At 42.6% G+C, this 21,197-nt stretch overlaps 1 protein-coding gene across 1 annotated transcript in view; it reads left to right on the top strand.

Annotated features, from left to right (window-relative positions):
- Positions 1-20,104, top strand: part of MAP3K9 (mitogen-activated protein kinase kinase kinase 9) — a gene marked incomplete at both ends in the record, with an annotated part of 55,360 nt that extends 35,256 nt beyond the window's left edge. Inside the window, 8 exons of the mRNA XM_084263957.1 lie at positions 2,534-2,682; positions 6,422-6,597; positions 9,446-9,686; positions 11,351-11,473; positions 12,194-12,347; positions 16,838-16,950; positions 17,589-18,404; positions 19,623-20,104. Of these exons, the coding sequence (XP_084120083.1) occupies positions 2,534-2,682; positions 6,422-6,597; positions 9,446-9,686; positions 11,351-11,473; positions 12,194-12,347; positions 16,838-16,950; positions 17,589-18,404; positions 19,623-20,104 (2,254 nt within the window). The remainder of the gene's footprint in view (positions 1-2,533; positions 2,683-6,421; positions 6,598-9,445; positions 9,687-11,350; positions 11,474-12,193; positions 12,348-16,837; positions 16,951-17,588; positions 18,405-19,622) is intronic.
- Positions 20,105-21,197: the final 1,093 nt, after the last annotated feature.

Genomic DNA, 21,197 nt, shown 5'->3' with positions numbered 1-21,197 from the left:
CAGGGCCCCATCCAACCTGGCCTTGAACACCTCCAGGGACGGGGCATCCACCCCCTCTCTGGGCAGCCTGTTCCAGCCCCTCACCGCTCTCTCTGTAAAGAACTTTCCCCTCATATCTAATCTAAACCTTCCCTCCTTCAGCTTCAATCCATTCCCCCTTGTCCTGCCAGATGATGTAGAAAAAGCTACTGGAAGACATCCTTGGAAAACTTGAGCCTGTATCCAAACAAGGAAAATTAGAGATAGGCTGAAAGTGCTGGCAAGTTGAACATCATCACTTAAGGTTAGAAAGGTTTTGAGGAGATTCTTGCAAAAGGCATAAAAACAAATAAATTGCTTTCTGCAGCATGTGTGAGAAGTCGGCAGGACAACATACAGCCCAGAGGTGGCCAGGATATAAGAGTGCAAAGAAGGTAAGGCTATAGGAGAAAAAACTTTAAGTGGCTTGAGTCTGCTGGAATGGGCAGAGAGGGGCTTCGTAAGCTGAAAATTTCTGTTTAAGGGACCCGAGCTGGAGGATGTCTCATACTGAAATACTGTCCATGAAGGTGTTAAAGCTCACTGCTGAAATGAAAGGAAACAAATTGCTGGGATTTTACAGCAACACCCAAGATTTCTCCAGGGACATGAGGCAGCCAGCAGAGTTCGTAGCTGCGCTGTGTAATCTGTTGCTTAATGCTGCCTTAATACCAGAGAAATGGAGGGCAGCTAATGTGATGACTGATCTTAAAAGAGCTTCCTGAGGATCAGCAAGTCTGGTGTTTCAGTTCCACTTAAGTAGTAGAGACAGCACTAAAGAGCAAGGAGTTGGTGGATCTATGTGTGTAGTATCTGGGGAAGCATCAGCTGTTATAGAAGGAAAACATATCTTGTGGAAAAAATGAAAATTCTTCAACGTAGTACTTGAATATGTGGAAAAGTTAAATTACTTTATAAAAACTTCCAGAAAAATCTTTTGTCAGAAGCTTTTAAAGAAAGTAAATTGAGGTAGGAAACGAGGACAAGTTTGTTTTCTATCATTCAGTCAATTTTTAATTGATAAAGGAATAAATCCATTCTTTCAATGGGGAATTTTGTGTTCAACATAGTCATTACTGATTGGAAAAAGCAGTAAATGGTTAAGTAATGTTTCTTGATGATACAAAGTTATTCAGTGTAAGAAAAAATAATCTACTGTAGAGAGCTGAGGAAAAGTTTTCCTATTCCAAAAATAAATGGTTATAAATGCAAAGCAGGACCCATGGGGGAACTTCACATGTACAATGATGGGCTCAACATTTTACTATTAATGATTCGTTAAAAAGATACTGGAGTTACTGTGGGTAACCTAGCTCATTTTGTAAGCAGTCAGAAAGGCAAGTGGGAAATTAAAATGTAATAGGAAAGAAATTAAGAAGAAACTTTCAAGTTTCACATCATTTTGGTTGTTCCAATGTAAAAAGTTTAAATGGAATGAGATGGTACAGAAGATGTTAAGCTCAGTAAAAGATATGAAATGGCTCCTGTTTGGGACAGTAACTAGATGAGGCTCTACCTAGATTAGGATTTTGGGGGGGGGTAGAAAGAAGATGATTTAGGCAGGATATAGTGGGAGCCTGTGAAATTGTGGATAGCATGGAAGGAGCTAATAGGGAACATATGTTCACTTTTCCTTGTGGTGAAGGAACTACAGGGAAGCAAACAAAATTACCAACTGACAAGCTCAAAACAAAGACACAGAAATGCTGTTTTGGCAACTGATAGTTACATTTGTGGAACTCAGTACCACAGAGCATAGTGAATGGAAAATAGGTTCAGAACAGAGTAAGTCAGATCAATGGAAGGAAAAAAAAATGTCACCAAGAATGAAGAAGCTGTCTGACTAAAATTTTCTAGAATCAGAGAGAATGTTCTGAGGATACGTTGTCTGTCATATGCCTGGAAGGAGAACAGTCCTTAGTTATTCCTAGCTAATATTTCATAAACCAGCTTAAGAACAACTTAACTCTGAAGAAATTTTTTTCATTTATTTTAAAAAAATCCTAGAATCTCCTGAGTGGGAAGGGACCTATAGGGATCATGGAGTCCAACTCCCAGCTCTACACAGGGCCAGCCAAGTCAGAGCATGGGACTGAGTGCATCATCCAGACATTTCCTGAACACCATCAAGCTTAGTGATCTGACCACTTCCCCCTGTATAAGCCACCAAACAGCCCTCCTTCACATTTTTTGTGAGCTTCACTGGTTTCTGGTTTGAAATTTTCTATATGAGTTAGAAGATTTATGGTAGCCATTTTCAGATTGTTCCAAGTTACCAGAGACAAAATTATTTTAGCCTAAAAAACAAAAATGCCATCTTATTTCAGTCTTATTTTTAAAAAGCAGGTAAAATTAGATACTTCTCCAGCTTGGCAGCTCTGATGAACTTGTCCAGAAAACTGCAATTTCTTCAATGTACTAGACTCACCCTGAGAGGTTCACGTACTTTCTGGTGCTTAACAAAGAATGTGTTAAAATCAGACACCTATTCTCTTTTCTGGTTTCTTCCTGGTAGTTATGGTGTGCTGCTTTGGGAACTGCTAACAGGAGAAGTACCATTCCGAGGAATCGATGGCCTTGCAGTAGCATACGGTGTTGCCATGAATAAACTCGCCCTTCCAATCCCTTCCACGTGTCCAGAGCCTTTTGCCAAACTCATGGAAGGTAAGCCAGCTGTGGTGTGACTATGGTTTGTGCTCTTTCTACACTGCTGTTGAGCGTTGCCTCCTTGTGTTGACTTTGACACTCAAGACCACAGCTTTATCAAATGGCTTTTTACTCAGTGGTGCAAGTTACTATGGGAGTATTGTACTTGACGTATTTTAGTCTGGTTTGAAGTCACCAGCTTGTTTAGAAATTCATAGCTTGAACATCTTGCTAGGCAGTGTCTGATTTGGAATGAAACTTTACCCTACTGACATTTCAAGGAGTGGGTTTAAATGTAGCTTTGACATTTTGAAAACGACCTAAATTTTCAGTCAGAACAATGTGATTTTTTTCCCACTTTGGGCATGAACTATCTCCACACACAAAGTGAGGTACATGTCATGGAATCATAGACTGCATTAGGTTGCAAGGGGCCTTTAAAGATAGCTAGTCCAACCCTCCTGCAGTAAGCAGGGAGACCTTAAACTAGATCAGGTTGCTCAGAGCTTCATCCCTGCTGGCCACCTCTCTTCTGGTATCCTGGGCTCCATCAGAAGAGGGGTGGCAGCAGGGACAGGGAGGGGATTGTCCCTCTCTACTCTGCCCTCATGAGGCCCCATCTGGAGTCCTGTGTCCAGAGCTGGGGCAGGACAAGAGCCTTTCAGCATGATGCCTTCTGTAGCTGGAGTAAGAAGGCTTCATCAGTAGGCTCCCCTTGGGCAGGCGGCCTGTAGTAGACACCAACTGCAAGGTTCCCCTTGCTGCTTCAGTCTCTAGTTCCCACCCATAAACTTTCAACTTCCTCTTGGCATTTCTTCAAGGGACATTTCTTCACACCCTATCCATTCCTTAACATAGAGGGCAACACCTCTGCTCCTCCTTCCTTCTGAACAGCTTGTAGCCATTGGTAGTCACACGACAGTCCTGGGATTCATCACACCACGGTTCAGGAATGGCCACTGTGCCCGAGCTTTCCAGCAGCACAGGAGCTTCCAGCTTCTCCTGCTTGGTGCCCTTGGCACTTGGGTGTAAGAAATGGAGGAGTTTGTCATCAGAGCTGCAGTAGCTACTAAAGAGGATTCTGTGAGGTAGCTTTTGAGCTTTTGCTGTGACCTGCTCTGCTGGCTATTGCAACCGCTTACATCTCTCCCGAGCTGCAGTTGCTTTTCACAGTCTCCCTCTCTCCCTCACAGCATGACCTTTAGTGGCTTTATTTGCAGTGCCCCTATTGCCAGGGATTTCCAGGTCCAGGTATGTAGCAGACACGTTTACACCTATCTGGTAGAAAGAAAAACTGAGGTAATCAGACATGCTTCATAGTGAGCAGTGAATGAGTCTGAACACTGAGCCACATTCTGTGCCTTCTGGTGGTATTTTTAGCCCCAAGAAAGAAATTTGACTCACACAAGAAAATGTTTCTGGTGGATTTCTGTGCTTTTAAAATACTTTTGCATTTCTCTGATCCCTTCTGGAGGTTGCAGGCTTTAGTTAAGATAAAGTAGAAAAGTTCATGTCCTGTTCTGCTAAAAAAGGAACATTCTTTAGGATAATAAACAGTAGCAGAGTTGCAGGTAAAGCAAGAAACTGCATCTGAACCAGTTAACAGAACTAGCAGCGCAGTGTTGTGCCAGGGCAGCTTATTTTGATGTGGTTCTGTATAACAAGGACCCTAAATTGCTTAAATACAGGTGATGTATCTGCTGCTGGGGTTAAAAATAATGCCCTCCCTTGGCAAAGTTAGGTGGAGGCGTATGGCCTGTGCCTGAACCCAGCGGTGCAGGGGGGAGCACCCACGTGGCTTTGGAAGGCTTGGCTTCTCCATGTGCAGGGAGATGGAGAGAACAAAAACCCAATTACTTTCTGCCCCTTCACCAAAACTGTTTTTCAAACAGGCAGTTTCCCATCTCTGGTGAACTCTTGTTCCCCTCGTGTTGCTTTTACTTTTGAATTACTGCCTTGGTGGTCTTTGGTGAGACAAAGCTGAACTTTCCCTCTTCATAGAAAAGACTTGTATGTTACAACTGTCCTCATTAGTGCAAATAATGGCAGATCTAGGCCTGGGAAAATAAAAGCCACGGGCCACCTGCATAGTTATCCTGTTCACTCACTCATGCAGTTGGCTGGCTGCAGCATTTTGTTTTACTTGGGGTCATGTTTGCTTTGCCATGCTTGAAACCTGGGGTAAAGAGGCAGGGATTATGGCACTGACAGTCCAGCTGTATCACCCATTGCTACTAATTGGCCCGCAGTAGGGGACCTTCAGAGCACTCTTCAACATCCTCAGCTCTCTATTTTGAGAAGAGAAGCAATTTGAAATCCATCAGCACAAAAGCGTTCCAGCTTATGCCTCCTGGAACCTAACCCCAGATGCTTTAATACCAACATCTCAGTACCGCATTTGGGAGCTTTGGTTTCCAAACTGCTAAAAATCTCTTTTAACACTAAAATCAAAGGCCTGCAACCAAGCCTCAGCAGTTACACACACTTTATGATGTGTTTTTGTTGTTTGGGTTTTTTTTAATTACAGCTGCTCCTTGGTGGATTTCAATCCACAAAACTGATGGATGAATGAATGAATGTCTTGTAGGGTATCACCAATTTTTTTTTTAATAATATTTCCTTTTTTTTTCCAACTGTAAGGTCTAGGAAACTTTTAGAACATTTGTATAACTTTTGTGTCGTGCTGCAGTAATGTGTGTCTTGAGTCAAGTGACCTGTTAGAGCAGTGATAGGAAGTGATGTCTTCTGCAGGAGTAGAAATACAGGTGAAGCAAGAGAGAGGACTGAATTGAGTAAGAATTTCCTATTCAAAAGTGTTCTTAAGTAAAACATTTTTGACTTAACAGCTTTTTAAAAACATCTTCTTAATGATTTTTGTAGTTTGAAATGTTATTTCTTAGCATTTTTTGCTTGTTTTCAATGGTCAATTCCCACCACTGTAAAAGGAGTACGTCTTTGTACTCCTGCTAGTGATTTGCCTCATGGTCAGATGGGTATCCTGAATTCTACATTTTGAGAGCGCTGTAATTGGGTAAGTCATTGCATCAGATTGTAAATGAAAAAGCTCCTTTATCTGTGTTTTTCCTTAAAAGCAAGAGGAAAAAAAAAAGCTTGATCAAGCAATTTTCTCTCAAAAATAAGAAAATCCAACTGCACTATTCGATGTCATTATTTACTTGAATCTCCTCACTCAAGTTCTCAGTCTGCTTTGCAGGAGAGATTTTCAGTTCTGTGGGAGAGATTCATAATGACTCAGCTGAGTATTACGGTTTGGCATTAGAAGGACCTCTGATAGATACCCTTCTTCACTATGGCTGTTAATTCTGCAGCAGAAGTGGGTTAAAAGGACTGCTTGCAAGAGAATTGCTTAGTATCTCCACTCTGTGGGCATATACAACTTAAAGCAAAATATTTAAGGAAATTTATTTATAATTTTTTTAAATACATATTTGAAAATAGAACTTTCTGTAAAACAATAAGCCTTCTTTTTACTTCGTAAGTTGCTGCAATAGAACCTAGAGACCAGGTCTTTCAAGACCTTACGTGGTGCTGGGTATTGTATAAGCATGAAAGCATGAATTCCATACTGACTTGTGATGGGACAATAGTCAATGCAAGTGGGAAATGAGAAGGATGGGGTAGCACAGATAGTGTGCATGCAGCTTCTAGCCACTGGGGATCACTAAAGCACTACTCATCCTCTCAATCCTCCATACTAAAAGATGCTTACTAGCTGCTTGTCTTTGTCCTATTCTAGACTGTTGGAATCCAGACCCACACTCACGACCTTCCTTTGCCAGTATCCTAGACCATCTCACCGCCATAGAAGAGTCTGGTTTCTTTGAAATGCCCAAAGATTCCTTCCACTCCCTGCAGGAAGACTGGAAACAAGAGATCCAAGAGATGTTTGATCAGCTCAGAGCCAAAGAAAAGGTAAGTAGTGAAAAACATTGTATGCTTTTGCTCTCTGGATTATAACTTTATCATTTCATAATTCAAACAGGGATCACTGTACAGTGTGTCCCAGAATTAATTGTGTACGTGCTTTACTGGAGCTCATAATAACCTGCCACTCATTCAGGGACTCACAGAATTATTAAGGTTGGAAAAGACCTCCAAGTTCATCGAGTCCAACCGTCCCCCTACTACCTCTATTACTAACCCACCCATGTCCCTAAGTACCACATCCAACCTTTCCTTGAACACCCCATGGGACCGTGACTCCACCACCTCCCTGGGCAGCCCGTTCCAATGCCCAACCACTCCTGAGAAGAAATTTCTCCTGATTTCTAACCTGAACCTCCCCTGGTGCAACTTGCAGCCATTCCCTCATGTCCTGTCGCTACTTATCTGTGAGAAGAGGCTGACCCCCAGCTCACCACAACCTCTCTTCAGGTAGCTGTAGAGAGCAATGGGTCTCCCCTCAGCCTCCTCTTCTCCAGGCTTCCCCAGCCTCATCACCCTTCTCTGTACACACTCCAGGGTCTTAGTGTCTTTCTTATGAGGGTCCTGAACACATTATTTGAGGTGTGGGCTCACAAGAGCCGAGTACAGGGTCACCTCCCTTGTCCTGAGTTACGATGGACACAAGGGCAGAATCATGAGTGAAGTTTTTGCATCCTGAGTTGCTGACTCTTTCTAATATTGCAGTGAGCTGTGCAAACTGCTCTCATGAACTGTCTTCATTGTTTGATGCATAGGATAATCGTTTCACTGTAAGCATTTGAATTCAGAAGCCCAGTGATAACTTGTTGACAGTAAAAGAGGGGGGTACGTTCTACTCCAGCAAACATTGCAGCATTGGTTCCCTCAGGTTTGCATTTTCTGGGTTTTGAGCACAGCCAAAGGGGACAGACTGTAATAAACACAAACACTACCAGAGGAATGGTCTAGTAACTGCATAATTTAAGTCCATCTGGGTACATAGCAGTAAACAAAAATGCTAGCAGGAATGAAAGGAATTGTGACCATCAGCCTCAAAGAGTAGAAGTGAAAAAGCTGAAGGTTTCTTCAAGAATACTTGCTTGTGTCCTTACAGAGATGCTCTTCACAGTTATTGGTATGAAATATTGTAGTGGCATCACTAACATTTTTCAAAGTTCACTGTTCCTTGCCCAAAAATAAATTCATAATAAGCAGCCAACTTGATTTGAGTGCAGAAGTTGGATTTAGGAGGCAGAGAGAAAGAAAAGGAGACCTTGGGACAGGGGAGAGAAGTCCCACAGCAGTGCTTTAAAACATTTCTAGTCACACATTTTAGTAGCTTTAGAAAAAAAAAATAGCTGTTAGGCATTTCCCTGCTGCTGTTGTCCTGTGGCATAACTGTGCGGAACAATTTTGGAAAACCAGGAGCTCGAACAGACAAGCAGAAGACCAAGCAGCAGTAGCTAGTCTGCCCTCAGGTTTTGAGTGCTGTAGCAATGGGAAAAGAGAATATTGCATCCTGTTCAGCTCATGAGTAAAATGTACCGAACCCCTGTGGTGATGGGGCATGTAACATCAATGTTACTAAAAAATAAATGAATCTAAACTAAAAATCTAACTGATAATCTGTCTGAAGTCAACTTGAATTCTGCATCTCTTACCTTCTGCAGTTAATTTAGCCACCTGAAGATGACAATTCAGAGTCCTGACTTCTGTCCTTATGAGAGGAGTGGAGTGTGAAGAGATTTTAAGATCTTAGGGATGATTTCAGTTGATTTGTTTTGTCAACAAGGGAAAGACTGAAAAGTTTGCCTTATTCATCTTTATGCCTGAGGAGCAGACATGCTTGTTGGAAAACGATGGGATTGACCTCTTGATGATGTTTTCTTCGTTGGCTTTTATGTTAGAGCTGTGGGTTTTGCTATTTTATGCTGTGTGAGATGGCAAAGTTATTTTTGAACAGTCAATGCTGAAGTTAACATAGGTACTTACTGAACAGGGAGGGAAGGATTAATTCTTTTCAGTGTTATGAATAGGTCTTGCAAAACGGGTTCCCATATGTGTGGTACTCTCCAGTGGCTCTTGTAAGCATGTTCATGTCAGATATCCAGCATAATTTCTCATGGCACTGAATGTAGGATTCAGTGCCATTTCACAGAATCACAGTTGGAGGGACCTCTGGAGGTCGTGTGGTCCAACTCCCTTACTCCAGCAGAGCTACCTAGAGCCGGTTGCCTAATACCATGTCCAAATGGCTTTTGAGCATCTCCAATGGCTTTTGAGCATCTCCAAGGATGGAGACTCCACAACCTCTCCAGGCAACCTGTGCCAGTGCTCAGTCACCCTCACAGTGATAAAGTGTTCAGAGGGAATCTGCTGTGTTTCTGTGTGTTGAGAAGAGCCTGACTTCTTTGCAGCCTTCCTTCAGGTTTTTATATACATTGATAAGATCCCCTTTCCCCCAAAGCAAGCCTTCTGTTTGCTTGAATAAACAGTCCCAGCTGTCGTAGCCTTCCCTCATAGGAGAGATGCTGCAGTCTCTTAATCATCTTCATGGCCCTTCATTGGAGTCTCTCCAGCATGTCCATGTCTGTCTTGGAGAGCCCAGAACTAGACACAGGATTCCAGGAGTGCCCTCACAAGTGCCAATGTCCAAACTTCTATACTGATACGAAGGAACTTGCATGGTGAGTGTGGAAGGTCTTGAGCATTGATTTATATTTTTAACTTTCAGCTGAGCCTTTGAACAGTGGTGCTAGCAGTGCTGTCCTTGCTAGTTTACTGTCAGCATAGGTAACGTCAGCCTTTAACCTATGGATCACAAGGTAGCTTTCTGTTTCTCACTGTCTCCCCGCAGGAGCTGCGCACATGGGAAGAAGAGCTGACTCGCGCTGCTGTTGAACAGAAGAACCATGAGGAGCTGCTGCGAAGGCGGGAACAAGAGCTGGCGGAACGTGAGATTGACATCCTGGAAAGGGAGCTCAACATCATCATTCACCAGCTGTGTCAGGAGAAGCCCCGGGTGAAGAAACGCATGGGCAAGTTCAAAAGGAGTCGGCTCAAGTTAAAAGATGGCAATCATATCAGCCTGCCTTCAGGTTGGTGACGTGTTAGGCTGTGTCAGGTGAAATGGAAGGAAAATGGGAACCTGTAGCTTTGGGATAGAATCATAGAATGGCATGGGTTAGAAGGGACCCCAAGGATCACAGAGTTCCAACCCCCCTGCCACAGGCAGGGACACCAACCACCAGGCCTGGATCTACACAAGGTTGCCCAGGGCCCCATCCAACCTGGCCTTGAACACCTCCAGGGACAGGGCATCCACCACCTCTCTGGGCAGCCTATTCCAGCCCCTCACCACTCTGTCTGTAAAAAAACTCCCCCTAATATCTAATCTAAACCTCCCTTCCTTCAGCTTCAATCCATTTTCCCTTGTCCTGCCATTGTCTGCCCTTTTAAAAAGTTGATTCCCCTCCTGTTTCTCTGCTCCCCTCAGGGACTGGAATGCTGCAATGAGGTCCCCCTGCAGCCTTCTCTTCTCCAGGCTGAACGAGCCCAGCTCCCTCAGCCTCTCTTCATAGGGGAGGTGCTTCAGCCCTCTGATCATCTTTGTGGCCTCCTCTGAACGCTCTGTATTGTGGGCCCTGGCTCTGGACACAGGACTCCAGATGGGGCCTCATGAGGGCAGAGTAGAGGGGGACAATCATCTCCAAAAGAAAGTAGAAAGTAGCTCCTTTCTACTGATGCATTAGAAAGTATTAGATGTACTTTGGGAAAAACATGTTTTGTTGGCATCAAGAAACTAAATTTAATGGTGTTGTGGCTAGCATTCCCCAAACTTCCAAGCATGAAGTCCAGGAGTAAATTTGAGATATTACAAATGGCTAGTGGCTGTATATGATTCACAGTAAACATGTTGGTGTTGCAGTTCAACATGCTAATACTAAAAATGATCAGTCTAGTAAAGGATATACATAAAAAGAAGACAGAGATTCTTGCTCTGCGAATATTTTACATAATGCTGCAGCAGAAACCATAACCTACTGGATTTCTTGATATGGGAATCTGAAAATTACCAGAGACTACAGCCTTTTGATGCTAGGTCATATATGAACTCATATTCACACACAAGTGACCTCTAATACCACCCTTCTGGAAGAAATATTGGTGAGGTCTCAGGAAAGTCACTCCTAAGAGCAAAGTTGATGGTTCTCAGAAATGTCGAATCCTTAGCATTTTTACTGTGAATTCTGTGTGGAGATTCAAGTTTGTAAGAAACCAAAATGAGGAGTTTTGTAAATCACCTACGGCTCATGGCTACTTTAAGGATGATGGCTTATGCTATGTTCTTAGTTTTCTGTGAGAAACTGGCTGTTCAGAAGAGCAATGATACAACATGCATGTTAACTATGCTTCCCTTTAGGTCTGTAAACACCTATTGCTGGTGGGTTTGCTTAGCTTAAGGCACTGAGAGATAAGGTGAAAGGAATTTATACAGGGATACACTTTGGCATAAATACCAGTTAGCTGATGAGCATCTTCATGTGTATGAATCTCACGTCATCATGAAGAAGCATCTTTGTTCTGAAGTAGCTGTGTGTACGATGGGATAGCATTTGGCCATCAGACTGAAATTCTGTGTGGATCCTGTAAATTGTAATTTTTTTACCATAAATCATTTCTTTTATCTTATATTAAATAAAGAATATTAACTGTCTTTCTACTTTTTTTTTCTGATTGCTTTTTTCCTTTTGCTAAACAGATTTCCAGCATAAATTCACTGTGCAGGCTTCTCCAACGATGGATAAAAGGAAAAGCTTGATCAGTAGCTGCTCCAGTCCACCTGCAAGCCCTACCATTATTCCCAGACTCAGGGCCATACAGTGTAAGGAGCTCAATGTAGTATTGAATTTGTGAAATGTGCAGTCTGTCAGTGTGGTAAGATCCCAAAATTCCATATCTGGGGCAGGACTGTTAAAAAAAGAGTTCCTGAATTTTTTGCCTCATGCCTTGCATGTATGCAATTAGCAAGAAAAATGAATGTGCTTTGTGATGGTGGGGAGTATCACCTTCTTTGAAGCCCAAACCTTCCTCACCCAGGTTCTTGAAATACTGCTGTTTGATTGTATGGAAAATAACATTCCCTGGTTGTGAAGGTTTTTAAAAACATTAATTTGCAAACTAGATCTGTGGAACCTTCTTGAAGTGGATTATGTTACTGGTGGAAGGAAGGAAAAACAAGGATGCTTGTCATGAAAATAGTGTTCCCATAATAAGACAGAATTAAGCAGACAAGCATGGGATGTTGATTAATGTGTAGTGCTTGTATTGGGTATCGTGACACTCTTGTGTCTGGTGTCAAACTGGTGGTTCTAAAAGTGAAACCAGTGATGGAATAAAGCTGTGAAGCCTGTCTACACTAATTTTGAAGGGATCTGGCTGTTAGATCAGTGTTGATAAACGGTCAGAATTAATGGGGAAGAAGCCTGAATGGCTGTTCCCCTTCTGGCCTGTGTTTTGGTCTTTAAGTTGCCGCAAAACCAAACCTTTAACTTGTGTACCTGTTTTTCTTTCCCATTTTCCGCTGTTCTTCTCACCTGTGAAGTGACTCCTGCTGAAAGCAGTAAAACGTGGGGACGAAGCTCAGTCCCTCCAAAGGATGAAGGAGAGGAAGAAGAGAAGAGAGGCCAGAAGAAAAAGGGTCGCACTTGGGGACCAAGCTCGCTTTGTCACAAGGAGCTAGGTGCAGGAGAAGATGGGTAAGAGAGTCTGGAATCAGATTGGTTTCCAAGTTCTGAAACTGGTTATGAGCTGGTTCCCAGGAGATTTTCCTGTCCTCTTGCAAACACTTTCTGCTTATTTGCTGTACCAGAGATGTTAGAGATTCAGAACAGAATTCAGTCCCTTGCTAGAGGGCCAGCACTGATGCTTTCACTGTCTGCTGTTACCTTGTTACGTGTATTTGTAAGCAGTAGAACTCCTACTGTTTCTCTAGTAGCTTTTGTTTATTTTCAGGCTTAACTTTCTATAGTTTCATACCATACCTGAAACTACTTCTCTCTCAACACTTCTCAGCTATGCTTTTTCTTGTCTTAGATTTTTTTTTAAAAAAAAGAATTTATCTGGTAGAGCCAAGCAAGTATCTGCTCTTCAGGGTTTTGAAAAGGACACGTACCCTGAGTGAATACGTCCTGAAAGTGTTTTTTGCAGAGATTTCTATATATTCTTGTTCTGTGGCTGCTTCTTTTTCTTTGTGTGTGTGTGATTTTATTTAAACCAGGACTCCAGTGGATCATTGCTGAAATGCTGCTTTAAACACAGGAGTGTTTCGATCTTCTAAAAGATTTGAAGCTTTCTCCCCCTGCTAAATTAATAGCTTGAATCTTGCCACCTTTTTTAGCAGAGAAAATAAAATAACTGGTTATATGTTCTCCCTTGAAAGTACTCCTGATATATTAACAGGGCCACATGGAGGAAGCTTTTTTAACTGCTGCCTGTGCTTTACTTATTCTATAGGTGAAGTACAACCTTCTACAGAATTGAAACAGATGTTACACTTTACAGTCATTTATTATATAAAAGAGGAGGAGATAGTGAAGCTGGTAGAAAAACACTTCTACCTTGAAATTCATGTTCTTAAAATTCTGTGAATAAAGCTCTTTGCTTTTCTGTTCATTACCGTACAGTTGGAAATGTTGAATTGCTTTTTGGCACAGACAGCTGGAGTGGAGTTGGTTGCTAACCTTGGTTGCTCTTAAAAGCATCCTGTTCTCTCTACAACTGAGATGCTCTATAATATTCATCACCTTTTCCAGGCAGACTCGATACAGCTGTGGCACTTTGCAGAGTATCTGAAACACGATAGTGTTGCTGAGAGGTCAGTATGGTTAACATACAATAAACTACTACTTCTTGCTGAGGTAACACCAGACTGCAGACTTTAAATTAAAGGGAGCAGAGTTTCAGCAGAAGTTAACAACTCAAAAGATAGATATTGATATTTTTACTGGTTTTCAAATCTAATTTTAGATGGTAAGGGGATAAAAATTGGGGTCAAGTGCAGAACTAAACTAAGAAGTTCAAGTCTTCTCTGTGATGCTGTTCTGGTTGCAGTAGTGCTGCTATTCTAGCTGTTTACACAATGCTGTGATCAAGGGAACTTGAATCTTCTTCTTTTGTATCACTTTACATGTGTTCTCCAATGGAGGTAATTCCACATATATGTGGGGATTACATTGTGGGAATCAGTGAAATTCTCTAGCACCAGTAAACTGACCTATAATTGTAGGTTAATTAACGTCAAGTAAAGGCAATCATGAGAAGATTATATAGTGATTATCACCCTTCTGCATTTTTCATCTTAGTATAAGGAATATGCACAGCAGGAGCGAGTTGCTGTGTGGGTTGCAGAGACAGGGTGAAACTTTAGTGTTGTGACAGTTCAATTGCAATCTTATGGTATATTCTTGAGGCTACATGGTGAAGTCTTAATTGTCTTTAAACTTGGCATTGATTAGTTTCAGACTGTTGCAATGGCATGGGTAATCTTTACCTGGTTGAAGTTTTCACACTAGTGGTGGTACTGATTTTACGGAAGGTGACACTGGATGTGGAGTACTCCTAGTCCTTTAGTAGTTACTTCTCAAAGTCTGGCAGCTAAATAGGGGTGGATCTGGGAACAGAGACTTCTTATTCATGTATTCTTGTATTAATGCCTCAACATGGTGTTGTGAAAAGGCATTAAGACACCAGAGATGCTGTCTTGAAGTGGTAGTGACCTTGTCTGAAGAGAGGTGCTTTTGGCTTGCTAGTAGAAAAAGGCAACAGAGAAGTAACTTCACAGTAATACAGCAAACAGAGTAACACCTTCCTGTTATTTAGTCTAAATAAATTACAGGTAAGCAGTCTGTAGGTTCCTGAATTGTCATGCTGGTGACTGAAGTAGATAGCTTTGCTGCTACTGCTTTCAAATCATTCCTGTTGTGCTCTCCTTGGAGCAGTAACAGAGTACATTCCTACTACAGCAGTATTGTCTAAGTCAGTGTGTTTTGAGTTGTTTTCAAATGTGTGCTACTGTGTAAGCAGATGCGCTATCCTCTGCACAGGTCTTCAGGGTCTGCTTGTGATTTGGGGGACAGAGAAGGCAAAAAACAAAAGGGAAGGATGGAGATTTTATAACCTGGAGGCAAATGTAGCAGGCCTTGAAATTATTCTGGTTGCTATTTGTCTTCCTGTTGAGATTGAACTGTACTTTGTCAGTAACATCAAATCTTCAGTCTGTTTCTTATAAGGGAATCTTTCTCTGAGAAGCCATAAGGAAGTGAATTAAGTTGGTGAGTCCTGCTGTACAACACAGGGCAATCCCCAGACCCCTTAGATAGCTATGACTGTAACATGAATGCTAAGCTGAAGTTTACTGCTGCCTGTCACATACAACTCTGCTGTCTGCATGTAGAGAACAGAGTGTGTGTTTTCCCAGCTCCATGGAAATCTCCCCTTCCTACCCACATTGTAAGAGCTTTAACACTTACTTTTGGAGATGATCACCTCCTAACATGGTTCATTTTCACTCACCAACTTTCCCTTACTATGCTGCCCTATTTATAGTATTCATCCTAGCTCTGCATGTTGTACACTTGGACCATTTAGATACAACACCCGTTATTTGGTGGGTTGTGTTACATAGACCACACACTGAATTGCATCTTGTCATAAAACAGTGTAGCTGTCTGTCTTGACAAGGAGGATTCAGCACTGTGCTGGCTGGATTCGAGTTCCTTGCAATGTGCCAGAATGGTTAATGGGGAGGGAAAGTGATGGACTGTCAAGACAGTTGAGAACTACACAAGATACTCTTAGTGTAATGCCTATGGCATGGTCATCAACCAGCTGAACGTAAGCTGAATCAAGCTTAGACCTTGTGACCTCCCTGTAGCAATACAGTTCAGTGACAAGTAGGACATCCCAGTTAGAGAATAAAGGGAAAATACACTCCAAGGCAAAAAGCTTGATACAATAAAACTTTGAAATCCTGCAGTGAAAACTGTTTTAGAAATGCAGAGTGATTCTGGTGGAAAATAAGAATCATGAGACAACTTCTGTATGCTCATACCTTTCTTTCTCTTTAAGGGAAGGATTGTAGCAAATTACATGTCTTATCAAAGAATAATGCAAGTTAGTAATGGACTTGGAAGAGGTATCATCTCCTAAGTTTTCTGTTCTTTCAGCAACAATTTGAGGCTTTCATGTGCCCACTTGAGGTCATTCAGACTGCCCACAGAACTCTTTACTCCTTTCATTCAATTTCTGCCTGTCCTAAGTGTATGTTAGCTTTTCACCAGCACTATCATCTGTTTCCTGTTGGAGTTTGGAGAAAGGCACCAGAAACCTCCTAGTTGGGACTATGTCAATAACTGAACAATAGAACTTTGTTGAGTGTTGATGGGTCAGGCAGTTGTGCTGCTTACTAAAGTTGTTTCTGCTGTCCTGAAAGTGCTGCAAGGAACAAAGAGGATAAAGGTGCTGAATAGCTATGAATAGGGACAGCTCAGGTGCCTGGAGATATCACCTTTGAATGCAGGTGATGTCAAAGCAGGAATTTGGTTTTGGGGTGTTTCACTTCTTTGGGAGTTTTGGAGGTTTTTGTCTGTAAGCCAAAGAAACAAGGACATGACTTGGTTTTAGTTATCTATTTTTTCATTATCTAGAATTTATGCTGTTAACTGCCTGTGCTTCAGTGCAGTGTTTTCTTTAGAGGAGAAATATTGGAGTTTATAATACAGAGGCACGACTTTGCTGTTACTGTGACTTTAACGTATTATTGTCCCAGGGAGTGACGTTTGACTTTCATTGCTCATTTGTATTTCACATGGAAATGTTTTTGGAAGTATTTTACCCTCCTGCTGAGTGCTTTATTTTTTGCCTGCCATGGTAGGTTTGCCTTGGGTTAAAAAGAAAATGTTTCACCTGACTCTTGTAGTGATGCTTTCTATTATTCATTCATAGCTGTTGGTTGTCAGCAGAGGACTTTTGGCTGCAATGGTGTAACAAAGGAAGGAGGGACTTCTTGACTTCTTTTTATTTTAAGGTGCTGTAAAGATGTTGCAAAATGTCTTGCTAAGGAAGGACTTCAGATCTGTGTAATTAAGAATGCGTGCATACCCTAAGTAGAGCAATGGAGAATATACAAGGGGGAAGAAAAATTGGCTGTAAGCATGGTACATTGTCTCCCATTTTTCTGCTATTTCAGTCTGAAAGCTCTGGTAGAAGGATACAAACAGTGGTCATCCAGTGCACCAAACCTTGGGAAGATCCAGAGAACTGCACCTGCTTTTCCAGGATTCACCAGCTTAGCAGAGATAGGTAAAGGAATTCCCTGGACTTTTACTCTCATCCCCACTTCCACTCACGTTTGAATGCACCTGTCCTCTCCTGACCTTCAACTTGTCCCCCATGGCAATGTTTTCATTTTGGTGGTATCCATTTTTCTTTTATTCTTTGTGAAGTAACTACTTTCTGGATTTTATTTATGATCACTTCTCTGCTTGTGCTTCTTATCTGTCAAGGTAACGAGCTTCTCTTAATTCCCCTCTAGCTCCATGCTACTTTTCAGCTCCTTTCTTGTTAATGTTTATTAGATGTGCAGCATGGCCACACCTTCACTTGCAAGGAGAGATCCTTATAATTTTCCCACCTTTTGCTCCTCACTTCCAAACATAAACTTACTCTAAATGTATCTGAGGTGTAGATTTCTTCTGAAATGCTTTCATTAGTTGGCTCCAGATACATTAATATGTCACTCGTTTCTTCCACTTTCATAGTGTTTCCAGTTACTTGTCTTAGCCTATCTGCTTTGGAGACAATAGCCTGTGAGTATTTGGTGTTTGGTGAATGATGCTTGAGATGAGGACAAGTTGCATCTTCTGCAGAGAAGCTTTATTTTCCTGTGTATTTGTAAGGCAGTTACATCCATGCAAAGTCTGCTCTCATTTGCTTTGCAGATGATGAAGACAGTGAATGTCTGAATGGGGAGGGCAAAGCGCACCCTTCACCTGGGCACAATCAGTCATACCTCTGCATCCCATTTCAGAAGAATGAAGAGTGGGATGGGCCTTCTAGTGACGCCAATGAGGAGTCCACCCCTGTGAACTCTGCTACTAGTACCCCACAGCTGACACCCACCAACAGCCTCAAACGTAGTGGCTCCCACCACAAGCGATGTGAAGTCGCGTTGCTTGGCTGCGGAGCAGTGCTGGCTGCTGCAGGCCTGGGGTTTGATCTGTTAGAAGCAGGGAAGTGTCAGCTGCTGATTGAGGAGGAGCCAGAGGCACCCAAGGAAGAGAAGAAGAAGCGTGACAGCATTTTCCAGCGAGCTGGACGCCCGCGCAGGAGCACTAGTCCACCTTCCCGAAAGATCTTCAAGAAAGAGGATCCCATGTTGTTGCTAGGCGAGCCATCCTCATCCCTCACCCTTCTTTCCCTGTCTTCCATTTCCGAATGTAATTCCACCCGGTCCCTGCTGCGCTCAGACAGTGATGAGATTGTGGTGTATGAAATGCCCATCAGCCCAGTGACAGTCAAGGCTCCCTTGCCAGCCATTACCAACCCACTAGTCAATGTCCAGATCGAGAGGTTCAAACAAGACCCCAACCAGTCCCTGACTCCCACGCATGTGACGGTCTCTTCCCATACCCAGCAGAGCGGGCACAGGCGCACGCCTTCTGATGGGGCCATCAAAGGGAGTGGACTAGTTGTCAATGGGTGCCCAACCAGTGGATGCCCTTCCAGTAGCTGTTTAACTGGAGCACTGGGAGCAGGTAGGTTTTCCGCCATCTTCCTTTTCCTCTTCAGACTAAAGACCCAAACAGTATAATTACTGGTTAGGGAGTAAACATGTTTCTTATACAGCATCCATGGTGATGGCCAGCCCACAAGAACTTATGGATGCTATCTTAATGCAGATAATGAACAGAATAATGCAGCAGTGATTTCTGTTCCAGCATCACTGTGCTGAAGGAGCTGTCTGCTCCCCTGTGCTGTGAGGCAGAGTGTAGTGTTGTTTCTAAGACAAAGTACAAATATTGTGTGTTTTTTAGCAGTTCCTTTGATGCACTTGTCTGTGTTGCTGTTTTGATTTACAAGTAAATTTTGATCTTTAAGGCAGTGAAAAATGGATAGATATGTAAAAGCGGTCTGGGGTTCTGCTGCTGTTGTTCTTATTCATTTGTAAGCAAGGGGGACCTTCCTGAGCAGGTTGAAGTCTTTAACAGTGGCTGTGACTTGGTAACTTAAGAAATGCTTTCCTGTTTTCTTGCCCTAATAACTCAGAGGAAAAAAAGACTAGAATATTAAATTAAAATCTGATTTAATTAGACTTTTCCCAGTGGTTAGATAAATGTGAAGTTGTCCTTGAATGGCTGTCGGCAGTAAAATGTGGGTTAATGCAGCTGAGAATACTCATTAAAAAGGTATTCATGAAAATTTAAAAGTTATGTTGTGTTTATTTAAAAAACAAAGGAAAAAACCCACAGCCAAACACCATCCCCCACCCCTAAGTGAAAACATACCAGCAATCATCAGCAGTAGGTAGTGTTAAATGGTTCTTCCAGGAAGTTAGTCCCACTCACTCCAAACAGGTGTTGCACATCCTGCTGTGCCAGTGTCTCCCTGATCCAGTCAAGCTTTTAATGAGTACTGTGACCTCTGAGGGGTTTGGAGAAGTCTCACCTCTGGTAGGATGGCAAAGCTGTGCTGTCCAATCTAAAAAAGTTGAACAAGGCAAATGAAAGAACAAACAAAACTTGCTGCTTGTGCTAGGCCACTTGTGATGTGTTGAGGACAGTGTAGGGATAAAGAAGCTGCTTACTCACTTCAGATTGCGTAATCTTGAAGATGCGGAGTTTGTAGATGCTTTATGGAGGCTTTCTGCTTTTGACAATGTTTTCACAGTGTGCATAAAATAAGATCAGTTGGAACCATTTAGCAGTGACATCTAACATGTTTCCCTCTTCTCTTACATTCTCTGTTTTGGATAGGTGTATTAAAAACACCTAGTCCAAGTAGAGATCCCAATGAGGTCCCTCGCCTGCCAGACCCCAATCTTGTTTTTCCTCCAACCCCGAGACGATGGAATGCACAGCAGGACTCCACACTGGAAAGACCCAAGACATTGGAGTTCCTGCCCCGGCCACGTCCTGCAGCCAGTCGGCAGCGGCTTGATCCCTGGTGGTTTGTGTCACCCAGCAATGCCAAGGGTGAATCTTCTGCCAACAGTTCAAGTACTGATACTCCAAGCAATCTGGACTCTTGTTTTGCTAGTAGCAGCAGCACTGTAGAAGAGAGACCTGGACTGCCTGCACTGCTTCCTTTCCAGGTGGGTCTTCCTGTAGAAGAGCGGACACTGTTGGACATAGATGCTGAGGGGCAGAGCCAGGACAGCACCATTCCACTATGCAGAAGTGAACTTAACACACACAAAGCTGCAGCATATGAACTCAAGCAAGAATTCTGGTCTTAGTATGAAACCCACTGGGGCCTGAGCCCCTCCAAATTCAATCCTACTTTTTGCACTGAGAATGCACTTTGAAGACAGACAAGATGGAGGGATGCTACAGAGATCATACGGTGCTGCCTCTGCTGAAGCATGTGTTGTTCAACTGCCTGATTTTTGTCTGCAGTTGGATGTAACTTGGCAACTCAAAGCTGCTGACTTTTGCTGTGGGATTTTTCTGTAGTCTTCCCTGCCCTCTTATTGCAGTTTGAATCTGCAATGAGCTAAAATTATCATATCAAAGTCTTTGTTACTGACCTTGTAGGATTTGGCACTTGCAGTAAGTATATTGGTATCTAACCTGGTATTAATCAGTATTTTCAAAACTCAGATATTACACTACGGCAGACACCAGTGTTTGATGTTTTCCCAAGGAATCCAGGACAGAAACAAGTAAATAATCTGGGGACTACCCTCTCTGAAATGTATTCAGATAATTAGATAGGCCTGGGAATCATGGTACCCCCGCCGAAGGAGTAGAAGTAGCTGTCTTACACTCGCTTGTCCTCTTTTGCTCATGTGAACAGGGCAAGGTGGAGCAGGTTGCAGAGGAAGGGCATGGCATCTCCACTGATGGAGGTCTTGGAGAACAGATGAACTAGACTGTTGGGAATGAGTAGGTGTAGTGAGTTGATCCTGGCTTTGAGACAGGTTGAATGGACTTCAGTGATCTCTTGAGGTCCCTCTCAGCCCTGTTTTTCTATGACCTTGTGCTTTCAAAAAGATGAGGGTTTTATGGTATGGCTGTTTATTCTAGCTTGATTTTTTTTGTTTCAGACTTTGGTTCCATCGGCCTCCTTTTCCCAGCCCCTGTATCCCAGGCTTGTAGTCAAGCAGCCTCAGCTTTGGGAAGGGAATTAGCAGGAACTTTTTCTTTAAAGCTGTGTTGGCTTGCAGAAGTAAGTTATATATCCCTTCACTCTTTTCTCTCCCTGTCCCCACCCCCTTTTTCCTCCTTTCTTACAGTTTTTAGGAATGGCCTCTGAAACCCAAGGCTGTTCTTATGCACACAGATATTTAAGGCTCTTTTGAAATTGAGGATTGTGTTGTTAGTAGTTGA

Source organism: Gallinula chloropus (assembly GCF_964237585.1).
Source record: "Gallinula chloropus genome assembly, chromosome: 4".
Lineage (NCBI taxonomy): Eukaryota > Metazoa > Chordata > Aves > Gruiformes > Rallidae > Gallinula > Gallinula chloropus.
Note: the sequence above shows the minus strand (reverse complement) of the source record. Positions and strands in the feature narration are given on the sequence as shown.